The sequence below is a fragment of the Mesocricetus auratus genome, unplaced genomic scaffold (genome assembly GCF_017639785.1).
Source record: "Mesocricetus auratus isolate SY011 unplaced genomic scaffold, BCM_Maur_2.0 Super-Scaffold_100022, whole genome shotgun sequence".
Lineage (NCBI taxonomy): Eukaryota > Metazoa > Chordata > Mammalia > Rodentia > Cricetidae > Mesocricetus > Mesocricetus auratus.
In genome coordinates this window covers 32,152,207-32,167,264 of record NW_024429203.1, presented here as the reverse complement: position 1 = coordinate 32,167,264, position 15,058 = coordinate 32,152,207, and the positions used below count along the sequence as shown (strand labels likewise).

The 15,058-nt window shown below is 38.0% G+C and overlaps 1 protein-coding gene across 3 annotated transcripts in view; it reads right to left on the bottom strand.

Moving 5' to 3' along the window:
- Positions 1–5,714: 5,714 nt before the first annotated feature.
- The window catches only part of LOC101834176 (protein NPAT), a 40,217-nt gene continuing 30,873 nt past the window's right edge, over positions 5,715–15,058 (bottom strand). For 2 of the 3 annotated variants that reach the window (XM_013112966.3, XM_040729829.1), the window contains 3 exons: positions 9,694–9,751; positions 8,480–9,608; positions 5,715–7,297 (listed from right to left, as the gene is read on the bottom strand). In XM_013112966.3, the coding sequence (XP_012968420.1) occupies positions 7,220–7,297; positions 8,480–9,608; positions 9,694–9,751 (1,265 nt within the window). In that variant the 3' untranslated portion in view covers positions 5,715–7,219. The remainder of the gene's footprint in view (positions 7,298–8,479; positions 9,609–9,693; positions 9,752–15,058) is intronic. The other variant, XM_005069539.4, reaches the window with a different exon arrangement.

Sequence of the window (15,058 nt, the reverse complement as noted above, 5' to 3'; positions counted from 1 at the left end):
AGGGCTTGGAATGTAGCATAGTTTGTTGTGTTTGCCTAGCATACCCAAAGCTCTGGATTCCATCCCAGCACTACATAAATAGAGCAGTGGAAGTGGTGGGTTATAGAAGAAAGGAGCAAAAGAAGAATAGTTGGAAGTATATACATATGAATGTTGATGTACTCAACTTCATAATACTGAACAAAAAACGATCAGCGACATTACCCACTACTATCTGAACCTATTAGCACTCATCAATAGGTAACATCCAAGGGCACAGGGATTCAAGAATGAAATACTAAAATCCAGAAATAAACCCACACAGCTATGGCTGATTTTCAGCAACTGTTAGAGAAGAAAAGTCTCCTCAACAAACAATGCTGGGCAAACGATATCCCCACACAAAAGAATGAAACTAGATTTTGCACTTACCTTGTACAAAAATCAGTTTAAAACAGATCAAAGACATTAATTTATCACTTGAAACTCTGAAATGGCTAATGGAAAACAAGAGAAAATAGTTCCCAATCCAGGCACAGGAAAGTACTGAGTAGGATTCCAACAGCCCAGGAAAACTGAGCAAGAACTGAAGTGGGACTGCACACAATTAGTATGTTCAGCACAGTAAATAAGAGTGGAGAGTCTACAGAATAAAGAAATGTTTGCTATCATCTGACAGAATATAAATATGATATATGAAGAACAAAAAAGTAAACACCAAACGAAGGACATCAAATAATCCAATCAATTTGTGCAGATGGACAGTTCTTAAGAAGTGGAAATAGTCTGTAAACATGAAAGTGTCCACTGTCCTCAGCCACCACAGAAATACAAATCAGCATGAGGACATGATCCTAGATTCCCAGCATCCACATAAAAACTGAGAACAGTTATGTGTCTGTAACCCTAGCACAAGGGAGGGGGGCTAAGATGGAGAAACAGGTGAATCACTAGCTTGTAGGTTACTAGTGGGCTCTTGGCTCAGTAAAAAACACATCGGGTTCTTTCTTGTCCGTTCACACCAGATCAATGGCCACTATAGAAGCAATTATTAGAGACATGTATCCTCAAATACAGATCTGGCTCCACTACTGTTCTTACTTCCTGCTGTTTCCTCTGAAGGACAGCTAGAGATCTTCAGGACACACATTGTGGAAGGAGAAACAACTGGAAGTGCTAAATAATTTTTATTTTAAGAAAAAAATTATGCAAGCAACGCTCATGACATAAGACTTAACCCTGACATATAACCCATACAGTGTTTCAAGCTTAGAAAAGCAGAAATGGCCACAGGGCTTGTCACAGTCCTCAGGTGAACAGCCTTACCTGGAACAATTCAGGACCATATTTGTCTCACGCCTTGCTATCTCCTGGGATACTAGACTTGCACTACACCTAAATTCTTCTAGGTCAGTGGTTCTCAACCTTCGTGATGGTATGATCCTTCAATACAGTTCCTCATGTTGTGATGACCTCCAACCATAAAATCATTTCATTACTCTGTAATTTTGCTGTTATGAATTATAACACATATCTTATAAGAGACTCCAAAGGGATCTCAACCCCTTGGCCCACAAGTTGAGAACTACTGCTCTAGACTATGAAATATTTAAATGAAAAATGGCAACACTTCAAAAAATTAGTATATAAAACAACCCTCCCTCCTCCAACAGGGTTTGTGTAGGTCTGGCTGCCTTGGAACTTACACTTAGATCAGGCAGTCCTCAAACTCACAGAGATCTGCCTGCATCTGCTTCCCTGAGTGCTAGGATTAAAAGGTGTGCATCACCAGGCTTAAAACAACTTCTAAATGCTTATTAGTCAATATTGTTTTTGAGACAGAGTCTCATGTAGCTCAAGTTGACCTCAAACTTAACTATGTCCCTGAGGATAACCTTTAACCACTATTTTTCCTGCCTTTACAACCCTTGCACCACACATTCTGGCCCCAGATGCTCTTTGTGTTGTCTACCCAGACTTGAGCACAATTCCAGATTCATCTGCATTATTATCAAAGACCTAATTGGCTCTTTAAAGGTTCTTTCTCAGAAAAACAAAAACCATCTTTAACCTGGTTCCAGTTTCTCACATTAAATACTATGAGTTAGATCACAGGAATACATACATCTTGTGCAATCTGTTTGACAAAGGGATCCCTAACTAACTTTTCTGGCAAGGAGAAAGTCATTACCCTTTCCAGTAATGAGATCCCCATCTAGCATACTTCAGTCCTTCCTCTAAGTGCAAACCTACACTTGGCCTTCTGTATCCATCCTGGAAACAACTCCAGGACACACTCTCCCTGGATACCTGGACTGTTGCAGGCTTTCTCAGCTCAGTGTAACCAACTGTTGGGTAACATGTAGGCCACATGTGCTAGAGCTGGTGTTGCCCACCGAAGCAGACAGGTGTGGCACTACAAGACACTGGTTGTTCGATGCCTGTAAAAGCCCAGGACCTACTTGCATAGCAAGGAGAGGAGAGGAGTGGTATGTACTTGTGCTGGCACTGCTGTGGGCCAGTTGATCATTAGTAGGGCCTGAAGACTACCAGAGTTGCCAGGCTCATGTTTTTGGAGGCCTCCCATCTTATGCAATGCAGCCTTTTAATGAATGGTGTTAGGTTAACAGGATATCCACATGGGACACCAATTTCAGATGGATGACTTCTTAAAATATGACATTAAACAAAAAACCTTGAAGAGAAACAGAAAATATTGATGTCTGAGATCAATGTCCAATTAAGAACTTGTATCTAGAATACAGAAATAATGCTGAAAAATTACTCAGGAAAATGTCAGAGCATTCATTACAAAGATAGGCAAAAGATATGGGCAGTCCACAATTGCCAATAGATATTTGAAAAAGTATTCAGCATCACGCAAGAAAACCATATTGTTTACTAACACACTCACTAAAACAACTAATATGAAAAGACAGAACCTGGTAACAATGTAGAAGAGCTTATGTTGCAGAGCAGTATGATCACTTGTGACAATTTTAAGTATGTTTGGGACTAGACAACAATGTGACCCAGAAATACCACTGGGTGTGTAAGACTTTATCTAACCAAGATGTAGGAATTCTCCAAACATAAACAAGCATATTTGTAGCAGTTCTCTTCATAACCGCCCCAAACTGGACAAAAATTGAACACAAAACATTTGTAAAACTGAAGATTGAATAAAACATGAATAACTATAATGAATGTGCCACACTAATAAACTTGCAGTTATACAGGAAACTGAGTCCATAGTTCTAGAAGACAGGGTAGTGATTACCCTTTGGGCTGGGAGTTATTAGGAGATAAGGGTTTTCTAGAGTGCTGATAGTCTGATCTGGGTTATGTGTAGCTTGAGAAAATCCCTTGAAGTGTATGACTGTGTACTTTGTTTATATACTAGGACTATAAAAAGCTTATACTAGGTTATCAGTTTGAGGCCTATTAACTGAGGAACGAAAGCTATTAAGTCTTGGTTTCCACAACTGAAACATGGTGTTTTTTACAAGAGAAGAAAATTTCATATGGAAAGTAAAAACGGTGATTCATAACATGAAATCTGAGCCATAGTGTTTCAGAAAGTCTAAATCTACATAGTTCATGGAATGAAGACTTCTCTAAAAATAGCTTGTCAAGAAATTCTTAAGGACCGTGATACATAGAAAACTTTATTGAGTGGGGCTGGAGAGATGGCTCAGAGGTTAAGAGCACTGGCTAGTCTTCCAGAGGTCCTGAGTTCAATTCCCAGCAACCACATGGTGGCTTACAACCATCCATAATGAGATCCCATACCCTCTTCTGGCAGGCATGCCAGAACACTGTATGCATAGTAAATAAATAAATATTAAAAAAAAACTTTACTGAGTGCCAGACATGGCAACACATCTCTTGGAGTTCAAGCCAGCTTGGTCTACAAGTGAACTTCAGGCCAAAATAACCTACAGAGAGATCCTTTTTCAAAACCCCAAAAAGAAACGAAACCAACACCCCAAAAAACTTTATTGAAACTTACCTCATGATCTTTACCATTTTTTCATTATAATGCTCCTTCCTCAGCCTCTCGGGTGCTGGGATTATACAGGTTTATGCCACTATCTTTACCTGCACTTGCTATTCAGCATCAATTAAGCTATAACCTTAATATACTTTGAAATTTGATTTCAATGGAAGTTTAGTTTGAAATAACATGATTCTGAATTGGGAAGTAGAAAAGGTTATTATGCAACCAATGAACATAATCTATGCACACATGTATTAGTTAATATAAATCTGAAATTCTTTTTTTTTTTTTTTTTGGTTAGCACTTACAGAGATCCACCTGCCTCTGACTCCCTAGTGCTGGGATTAAAGGCATGAGCCACCACTGCCTGGCCAAACCTGAAATACTTGACTATTAATTTCTGGAGTAAGTTATTTCATAATTTAGAACATTCTGGGTTTCTAAAAAGTAACAAAATGTACTGTATATCACAAAATAGCACACAAACCAAACTACTTTTATAGTAAAATATGAATGTTTAGATAGAATAAGACTGTAAGAGGCCTCAGGCCCTTTGACAATGCTCTGCTATTAAGTGGGTTCTTACCAACCAAACAAGGAGTTGGTTTGTAAGAAGCTTTCGAATTTTAGGGCTCTAAGACTGTGACTCTGTGTGCCAAATGTCTAGAGTTAGATGAAAAGTATTCTTCCATCATTTCTTCACACTAGTTACCCAAACAAATTAGATATGGATTAGAAATCTAACTGTATTTTAAACCAGTTTTAAAAAGGCCTAGAGAAGTGATAATTTAGCTGAATATACATTTGGCAAAGGAAAAATATATGGTTTAGAAAAGACAACTACTTGCTGGCAGAAATGCAACTGATAAAATGTCTCCTAAGGAAAGAAATGATGTAAACAAATGTTTCTTTACAAAAATGCTCAGTGATGTCTTTATTTGTAACACCTAAAAACAATGAAGGCAGAGCAGATGATTTAGTGGCTGTTTGCTGTGCATGCATGAAGATCTGAATTAAGATCTTTAGCACCCTTATAAACAGCGTACATGTAAATGGCTGTGTATACCTGTACCCTTGCTGCGGGATGTGGGAAACAAAGGAGGATTGCTGACATTTGCTGGCCAGCCAGCACAGTTTAAAATCATCAAGCTCCAGGCCTAGTGAGAGGCCTTGTCCTAAGGGGAAATGGCAGAGACAAATAAAAAATAGGTCCTTTGGTTTTGTGTATGTGCAAATGGTCTTTGAACTTACTGTCTAGTGTTTCAGGCTAGTTCACTAAAAATACTGAAGGCCAGGCATGTTAACACACACCATTAATCCCAGAAATTGGGAGGCAGAGGCACAGGAAAGCTGGCATCAAACTCAAAAAAACAAAACAACAACCCCAAACCCCAGAACAAGAAAGAGAATCCTGAAGAAGCTGTGTGTGGTTTATGCCTGCAATACTAGTACTTAGGAGGTAGAGAAGAGGATCAGGAATTCAAAGTCACTCTTGACTATATAATGAATTCAAAACCAGTTGAGCTACATGAAAGATACTGACTAAAAACAAAAAAACACACAACTATAAAAAAATTGATTTAACTTATTTAGGAATTTTCACTATGCAACACATAGATTTGTGTTAAGAAATCTGTAATTTTTTACACTATTCCTGAAAAACAGTGAGAATTAAGCTGCAAAGAAATTTAACCAAAAGTTTCTAAATAGGACTGTCAATATGAATCCAAACTTGTAAAGTTAATGAAAATATATTTATTCAAACCTAACTGTAGGATAGAGCGAAGATGAGTTATGTAAACATTAACTGTATGATTATTATTTCCTTAGGAATAGATTAGTCATATAAAAATTTCTCACAATATAAATTTGTACAGTGAATTCTCACAATTAAAAAGACATAATTTTTATATTGAAAACTTTTGTTGTTACAGTAGGATGGATTTATTTGTTAAAGGCCCAGTACAAAAAATGGTTGAAGAAAGTGACTTTTTAATAAAATATACACTTGTAGGAAGAAAAAATCCTAATATATCAGATATTTAAACAGAAAGGACTTATGAAAACACTTCAATATCTAGGCACAATTGGTCAAGTATTAATGATAACTTCTGTCATTACTTTAAAGTTTAAGCCAGCTTTTCAACTTGACTATTTATATAAGTTCGCCCAACACAGAGAAGGCACCTCTCACTCCCCTTAAGGACCTTGAGAGCAACTATTTACAACACTTTAAGGAACACAATGTTCTATAAGTAAGTATAGACAGTTATTTACACACCCCACTTTAGGGTAAACTAAATTATAAAATAAGTATGATTTGTATTTTTACATCTTATGATGGACATGACTTTCAAAGACACCAGAAGACAATCCTCCACATTTTACATACAAGATTTAAATTAAATGTGCGTTGGTCACTAGTATGTGAAAACTATGAATTAGTGCAAATTCTTTGTAACCCCAGTGCTTAGGGAAAGTTTATATATAATCAAGAAATCTCAACTACTACATAACTCAACTTTTTATGGCTCAATAGTCCAACCACTTAATGGTCTGTAAAAGATCAAGAAGTTATAACTGAAGTATCAGAACATTTAATAAATGGTTCATAAAAATCTCTTTAAAACAAAGAGAACAGATGATTGGAAGAAAGTATAGAATTTCAGAAATATATTTTACTGCAATTTATGAGAAAGGGTGATAAAAATAATGACTTTGGGGAAAATCATCAAACTGTTGCTTTCTAATTAGGTATTTTACTAACCAGTTGAGGTGGTTATCTGTTATTTTTTACTGTATACTTAAGTGTCTTATTAATATTGGCTGTAGGTAATTTATAAGACCAACCATCATCTTCCTTCAAAGGAGATGAGAAACTACTCCAGAAGCCTTGGGCATCATAGAAGTCAAGACAGTGTGGGAACATTAGGCTGATTTAAGCTCTATTTCTACACGATATACACATGTACAATATACAGTGTCAAAGCTATACAGTTTTGTAGATTGGCTTTACTTACATTTTTGCACACTTTTTTTTTCTAAAATAAAAATATATCAAGAAAGTCTATTTACAAACTAGGAAGCTGCTTCAGAAACAGCATGACTTAGATATAAAGTGAAATCTCAGTACAATGAAAGTGCAGGTCATGTTTGCAGAGTCTGTCACTATCCCATTTCCTACACACACAATTTGAAGGACACTAGTTTTAAACAGCTACTGTTTTCTTTGTCAGGGTGTCACTCATCATAATGCAACGATAGCAAGAATTTGTCCACATCCATTCCTGCTGGAAATGAACTAGGCAGCTTCTTTTTCTGTGAAGAAAAAAAAAATAGAAGGAAAAACAATAAACTCTAGGCCAGTTTATTTTCTTAGTAAATTACCTAAAACATTATATTGAGTTCTTTACTATTAAAACTGCATCATTTTTGAGTCTGCTATAATTTTATTTCTATGGAGAAAGACAGGTTTTAATCAACCCAATGTTAAAATACATTTTAACTGTAATTAAATATTTGTTTAGGGCAAAAAATAGAACATGCATCCTTTAAGGTGGTCATTTTTGTCAAACCATAGACCTTAGAAAGCATTACGAACAGATACTTTTATTTATTTTGTATATTTGTGTGCACTTGCATACACATGAGTGCCAAGTCAGAGGTCTGTTTTGGGGAGTTTTTCTGCTTTTATCAGATGGTTCCTAGGCATCAAACTTTATAATCATCAGCCTTGAGGACAAGCACCTTTATCAGATGACCTCTTTGCTAACACACATTAAAGAGTACCACTCACTCACCAAGTTCCAAACATTAAGTATAGAGATGCTTTTTGAAGTAGTAGACTATATAGTAGACTATAAAACCATAGGGCAAGATAAAACGGAAGAGACCATAGACTAACCATAGACAGTCACAGGAACGACAAGCACTTAAAACAGAATTCAAACTCAGACTTGTAGGGCACTGAATCTCAATACCCTTTCCCCATCTTATACTATCTCTATAGCATTCACATACTTTTGATTCAGTCTACTCAGTAAAAGTAACACATTTCAGATAAATGCATTTATCACTGCCACTATCCTTGTACTGCCTTATTATAGACACTCATGATTAAAGAAAAAAAACAAGGGGGCATGAGTTTTTCTGCTTTGCCAGGTTAACCATCATTAAAGACTAAGGAAGTGATGGGAATCACGTAGAAAACTCTAGGTCAAAGAAAGTAGTGTTTTACTTGGTAGTTCTTGTGATGGTAGTTTCCCAGTCTTTCACATTTTATGTATTCCAATGAAAAATCCTGGGTGATACCATGACAGAAACATTCACTTTTCTTAGGGATGATATTTACAGATAACTTGTATCAGTATGACTGAGAAACACTACCAAGTGTTATGGTCTTGAGGGCACATTTGGTCAGGTAGCTGTAGCAATACAGTACTGAGCTCTCTATCTAATGTGAAGATTGAATGGAAGTGAAATGAAAATTCTCAAACTTGCCTTGATTTTCTTCTTTTTCATTGGTACTGATGAATTTGCAAGATTTTTACTAGATGTACGTGAGTTCCGCTCCTCTAGTTCCTCAATTTTCCGCTTTTTTGTAGTGTTCCTTGAAGATGTTCTAAATTGCTGTGTGTTGTCTTTCAGAGGAGTTGTAGTTCTAGCGATTGCTGCTCTAGAGAGAATCATAAGGGTGTGGGCAGCCATGCTCACACTATTTTCACTGCCTGTCTCACTGGCTGGGCTGCAGGCAGGCAAGTCTGCAGTGACAGGAGGTACCATTATTCTGGGCATGCTGCCATCTTCACCAAAGCGCCTACTAGAGGGTGCTTTCATATTGTCGGCAGCAGGTTCTTCTTTATGCTTTTCCCCTGCTCCTGACCCAGGTGTCCGGGGTACTGGCAAATCAGTATCAGCAGTCCTATTTACTGGGCTGTGCAATGAAACATCCTGCAATATTTCTGCACCAATTAAAGAATTAGCAGATTTACTTTGCTCCTCTTTTAGATCTTTCACAGTTCCACCTATAGAAGTAGCACTTTTATTGTTTGAGGATGTGGTTTGTTTTTTGGTCAACTCCTGCAGGGAAGCTATAGTTTTTTCATTCCGTAAGCTTCCATTCTGCTGCCCAACAGGCAGTTTGGAAGAGTCTGGACTCTTCTGCCTCTCCCCATCGCTGCACAATTCATTCTCCTTGTTAGCTGTTGCTTTATGGAAAGAGTCAAGGGCCACTTCTGTGGGGAAAACTTTCTTTTCAGACTGAATTTCTTTCACAGTGGTGTGTCGGCTAAAGGCAGTTTCTGATTTAGATAAAATCTTGGGCACAATTTTCTCTCTCTCTCTTTTAATGGCATTATTAGGAGGCAGTTTTAAGGTGGAGGGCACAATGGCTGAGTCAAGATGAGGAAAGGACAATTCCTTCTTTTCTTTGTTTTGGGAGGTCATCTTATGCTGTGGCCCCTGTGTATCTGTCACAGAAGAAACAGTGCTATCGAAAAAGAGCACACGCCTATGACTTTCAAATGGCTTGCTGGCAGGAGCTACCCTCTCTGATGAGAGGGGAATTGTGACCTCTTCTAATTTTTTCCCAAGTTCAGGGGCTATATTCTTATCAGAAGCTTCAGCTCTACTAAAATGAAAATAAAACATTTCATTTTTAGCAACATAAAATCTGTCATTTTGAATATCTATGGTACAAATTATTTTATTCTCACCTTTGCATATGACTTGCTCCTGAGAGACTGGACAAATCTGTCAAATTATTTTGTTTTCCTGGAATTATAAATTAATTCATTAGAAAAAAATTTGTGAAAGAATATATTCTTCTGAAAGTATGTGCTAGATGATAATATTACATGAGAAAAAATTTAAATGACAGCTAATTTGCAAACAAAACATTTCCATACATGCACATTGATTTATTCATTTATTTATACATGTTTTTTGGACATGTTTCTCTGCAAAAACAATCCTGACTGTCCTGGAACTTGATTTGCAGACCAGGCTGGCCTCAAACTCAGGGAGATCCGCCTGCCTCTGCCTCCCGAGTGCTAGAACTAAAGGTATGTGCTGCCACCACCCAGCTATACTATTTTTTTTTCTTTAATACCTACATTTTCTATAATATACTTATTCATGCTGTAGAGGAAATCTAGACACAGATCAAACAATTTCCTTTAATTTCAGGCCAACATGAATCCAGCCTTCAAGAGTCACAACTTTTAATGGCACTTACTATACATACCAGTTCTCGATCAGAGTCTTTGAGAGGACTGACCCCATGTATACCAACGCCTACACATAGCCTGGTTCTTTACAGACAACTGGAGTTGTACTTGCATATAAATTAATGATAGACTTTAATCATCTCTAGGTTACCCACATGATATAATACAAATATCATGTTAATAGCTAATATTGTATTGTTTGTTCAGGGAAAAATGATGAGAAAAGTCTGTTCAAAACAAATGTAAATGTAATTTTCAACTCCCCAAAAGTTCTTCTGCCTATGGTTGGCTGAATCAGCAAATGTTAAAGAAAATGAGAAAGGAAGTCAACTGTACTTAATCAAGAGAGTGTAAATTTGCCAGGTGTTGGTGGCGCACACCTTTAATCCCAGCACTCAGGGAGGAAGAGGCAGGTGGTTCTCTGTGAGTTCCAGGACAGCAAGGCTGTTACACAGAGAAATCCTATCTCCAGGGGAGGAAAAAAAAAAGGGGGGAGAGGGAGAGAGAGGGAGAGAGAGGGAGAGAGAGGGAGAGGGAGAGAGAGGGAGAGAGAGAGAGAGAGGGAGAGAGAGAGAGAGAGAGGGAGAGAGAGGGAGAGAGAGGGAGAGAGAGGGAGGGAGGGAGAGAGAGAGAGAGAGAGAGAGAGAGAGAGAGAGAGAGAGAGAGAGAGAGAGAGAGAGAGAGAGAGAGAGAGAGAGAGAGAGAGAGAGCTTAAGTTTAAGAAAGTGCCTTGGGGGAAGGAGCTATGATGAATCAGAAGTGGTGTTTGTAAGACTTGGAATTTGAATGGAGGAAAGTCAAAATAATAAAATCACCAATAGAGGGAAAAGAGAAAGAGAAAGAGAGGAGAGAGAGAAAAAGAGAGAGAGATACATGAAGTAGAGATAAAACTAGATAGACTCTCCATAAAGAAGCCACTTGGTATACCCAGCCATACCACGTTACTTATGCTGAGCTGGGTCCAGGGAAGTGATATCAAAAACTCAGCGTCAGATGCTGCTAGAAGCACTAGCATGAGACAGTACCGCTTGGAGCCTGAACTTAGATGGAGAAGAGAGCGGAGCAATAAGTCATAAATATGGAACCAGAAAAGGGGCACAAGCTCCTCACCATTTCCTCACCCCTGCCACTACCCAGATGAGCCAGATACTGGGACTGCAGGAAAAGCAGCAGACAGAAGATGACAGTAAGGGGTCTCCCTGGCAAGAGCAGGAAGAAGTTGTATCGGACAGTTTGGCAAATTTGCTACAGCATCCTTATAAACCTAACTAAAGCAAAGCAGAAGGCTCTCCCCAATTAGGAAGAAATGCTGACTGAGAACATACTTCTATCAATTATAGTTTATGTTTTAATCTTATCTGTTTTTTCATTGCCTTTTTGTTAATATTCTGTACTTTTAAGAGTTCAGATCAAAGGCTTTATATTTGTCCCTCCTTTCTCCAAACCTAACATACAGTATTTTCTCTAGTGCTTTTATATTTGTAACACATATACTTTATCCTTCTTAGTGTTACCCTCTCCCAGTTCCTTTTCACTTGACTATTTAAATACTGACATCTGTTCATTTTAAAGATTTCAGAGTGCCATTTACAAACACATAAACTACGATATTAAAGACTCAAATATAAAAACAAGAAAATCAATTCATGACCTAGATAAGAAAGCTAGTTACCAGAGTACATACAATAATCAGTAATTTGAAGGAAAAATGCAAAAACACGAAACAAAAATTCATGAAGGAAATTGAGATGATAAAAAACCACACAAAAGTTGTAGAAATGAAAGAACCAATCATCAAATGAAGCCACAGCAGAAAGCACTGTCAACACATAAAAGCAAACAAGAAGAATCAATGTTGGTGATGGAGGACAAAGTTGAGGCAATATAGACATGAAGGGGGGAAAAACAAAACCAAATTTCTAAGAAAAAGGATTATATTCCAGAGATCAAATGTGAAACCAGGGATAGAAGGAGCTGATAAAACCCATAGGTTCAGACAATATAGTCAATGAAATCATAGTCAAGAATTTTCCAGTTCTAGAGAAAGAAAGAAATCCAAACACAAGAACTATTAAGGATCCCAATTTGGGTAGGTGGCTTAGTGGTGGGAGCACTAGTTATTCTCACTTGGTGTTCATTTCCCAGAACCCACATGGTGGCTCACAGCCATCAGTTCCAGGAGATACAGTGCCCTCTTCTAAACTCCATGGGCACCAGGCAGGCAAAACACTCATATACATAAAATAAATAAACCTTTTAAAAAAAGAAAACAAAACAACAACAAAACCCCCAAAACCATAACCAATAGTTGGCAGAAATGAGCAATCCTACAACATATAATAGTCAAAATTTCAGAACAAAGAAACAATAGTAAAGACTGTAAGGGAATAACACCAACTCACATAAAGGTAGAAACATCAAAATAACAAGTTAGAAGAGCATGAAAGGATATGTTTCAAGCTCTGAAAGTAAATAAGTCTTAATTATAATTCCTATACCCAACAAATTACTTCTCAAAGCTGATAAATAAAAATACTCTAAGACAGCTGGGTGGTGGCAGAGGCAGGAGGACCTCTGTGAGACTGAGGCCAGCCTGGTGTACACAGAGAAATCCCCTCTTGAGAAACCAAAAAAGAAAAAGAAACAAAACAAAAAACAAAACAAAACAAAACACCCCACAACAAAACAAACACTCCAAGACAAGCACAATTTAAGGTAGTTCAGAACCACCAAGCCAGCACTGCCAGAAATTATACTATAACTAATAGATGGTAATTTAAAAGGATGACCTCAGAAACTAGATACTTGTAGACTAAACAATATTTTTTAAATGATAATAATCAGACATATCCCCCCCCCCCCCAACAGGGTTTCTGTGTAGCTTTTGGAGCCTGTCTTGGAACTGAAGACCAGGCTGGCTTCAAACTCACAGAGATCCACCTGCTTCTCCCTCCCAAGAGCTGGGAATAAAAGCATTAGCCAACACCCAGTGGCCACCCTAATAGTTACTGTATAGCAGTTTCCTGAGATTAAAACCCTCCATCTTATAGGGAAACACCTTAAGACAAGGGGATGTTAAAAGGGAAGGAAAAATGCATTCTGCAGGGAATCTCTTTAAACTCAGGAAGTAAACAACTCAACAGCTGCAGGAAGTCACTATGGCTGATCAGAATCCCTCCCCATGCATATATAAACAACAAGGACTGCTAAGAGACAGTCAAAGACCAGCATAGAAGCCTAAAGAGGTAAAACAACCTTCAGCCCACTCCTGCTTGATCCAGAAAGTCCCATTTTTCTCTGTCCAAACCCACCCTCTCAAAGAATCGCCAACAACAAAAAAGGTGCCAAAAAGTCTAGTTCTGCAGTCTTTGCTGTTGCAGCAGCCCCTCCCTTGAAGTTTCCAGTAGCCCAAGACCTCGCTGCCTAAAGCAGTCAGTTTTTGATCATACTTGGTCAGAAATCTTGTGAAAGACAGGTCTTCACCCCTCACTTATCGGGTATATGCTCCCTAGTTCAGCCACCTGATGTGACTTCCTAGGGGCTAGAGGGCTCACTCAGGAGTTGCCTTGCTCAAATAAAACTGTTCTTCTTTGCCTTTCAATTTGGTTTGATCTGGCTTACTCCATCAGTGGAGAAACCTATTAATCACATTACAGAAAACTTATTACTGCTTACAAAAAAAAAAAAAAAAAAAAAAAAAAAAGAAAGAGACCAGCCCACCTAACTGAAAGAGGTTCAGATACTCAGACCTACCTGGAAAGAACTCCAACCTGTAGGTTGTACAGTACACTCCAGGTTTCTAGATTTAATTTTTTTGGGGGGTGGGGTGGGTTTTAGAGACAGGGTTTCTCTATGTAACCCTGGCTCTCACTCTGTGTATCAGGCTGGCCTTGAGTTCTGAGATCTGTCTGCTTAGAGGTGTGTGCTGCCACCACTGCCTTCTGACCAGATTTCTGGATTTTGTAAGCTCTCATCCAGGTTTTTGGTGATATAGCTGTTTGAGTCATGTTAGTTAACCCTTCACCCAAATTCCTACAAGTAAATCAAAGAACTTTTTGGTTTACTAAACTGGACTATGATCTATGGTCAGTTTCCTGGTTCCTTATCTGGGACGAGGGGATGTTTGTTCACATCTCTCCAAGAATAGGGTCACATACCAATGATGCATCTCAAGATTCAAACAAACAAACAAACAAACAAACTCAAATGCAGGAAACAGATGGAAGGGAATAACGAAGATCAGGGCAGAAACAGGGACTAAAATAATATATAGAATTATCTCATGAAGAGCAGATTCTTTGTAAAGATTAACAAGACTAAAAAGCTCCCAGGCCAAACTAACCTAAAACAAACAAATGAGCAGATTGGGGTGGGGAAAGGTAGTTCCAAATTAGTAACATTAGAGGTAAAAAGGAAGACATTACAAGACAATCCATAAGGTTCTTAGGGAATGCTTAGGGTGAAGGAATTTCTTCACCTCCTTTCCCTTCTCAAGAAGGGTTTTATTAACTTGTTCAACCTGGCCTAACCTCGTTTTAGAGTTTGCCACCACCATAGGCCAGGAGCTTCATTTTATCCTGTGAGCAACAGAGAATTAATCAAATGTATAGGTAGCAAGTCACATATTCTACTATGTATGGAGTGGGGTTTCATTCAACTAACATATAGGATGAACCAGAAAACTGAGAATCTTAAAGAAAAAACCAAAACCAAAACCAGGGTAGGACACTACTGATATAACAGATAGAAAATTATGAGTATCTGAACTAAGAGAATGTGTGTTAAGAATAACTGAGCTTTCTTTTTTGGTTTTTCGAAACAGGGTTTCTCTGTATTGCCTTGGAGGCTGTCC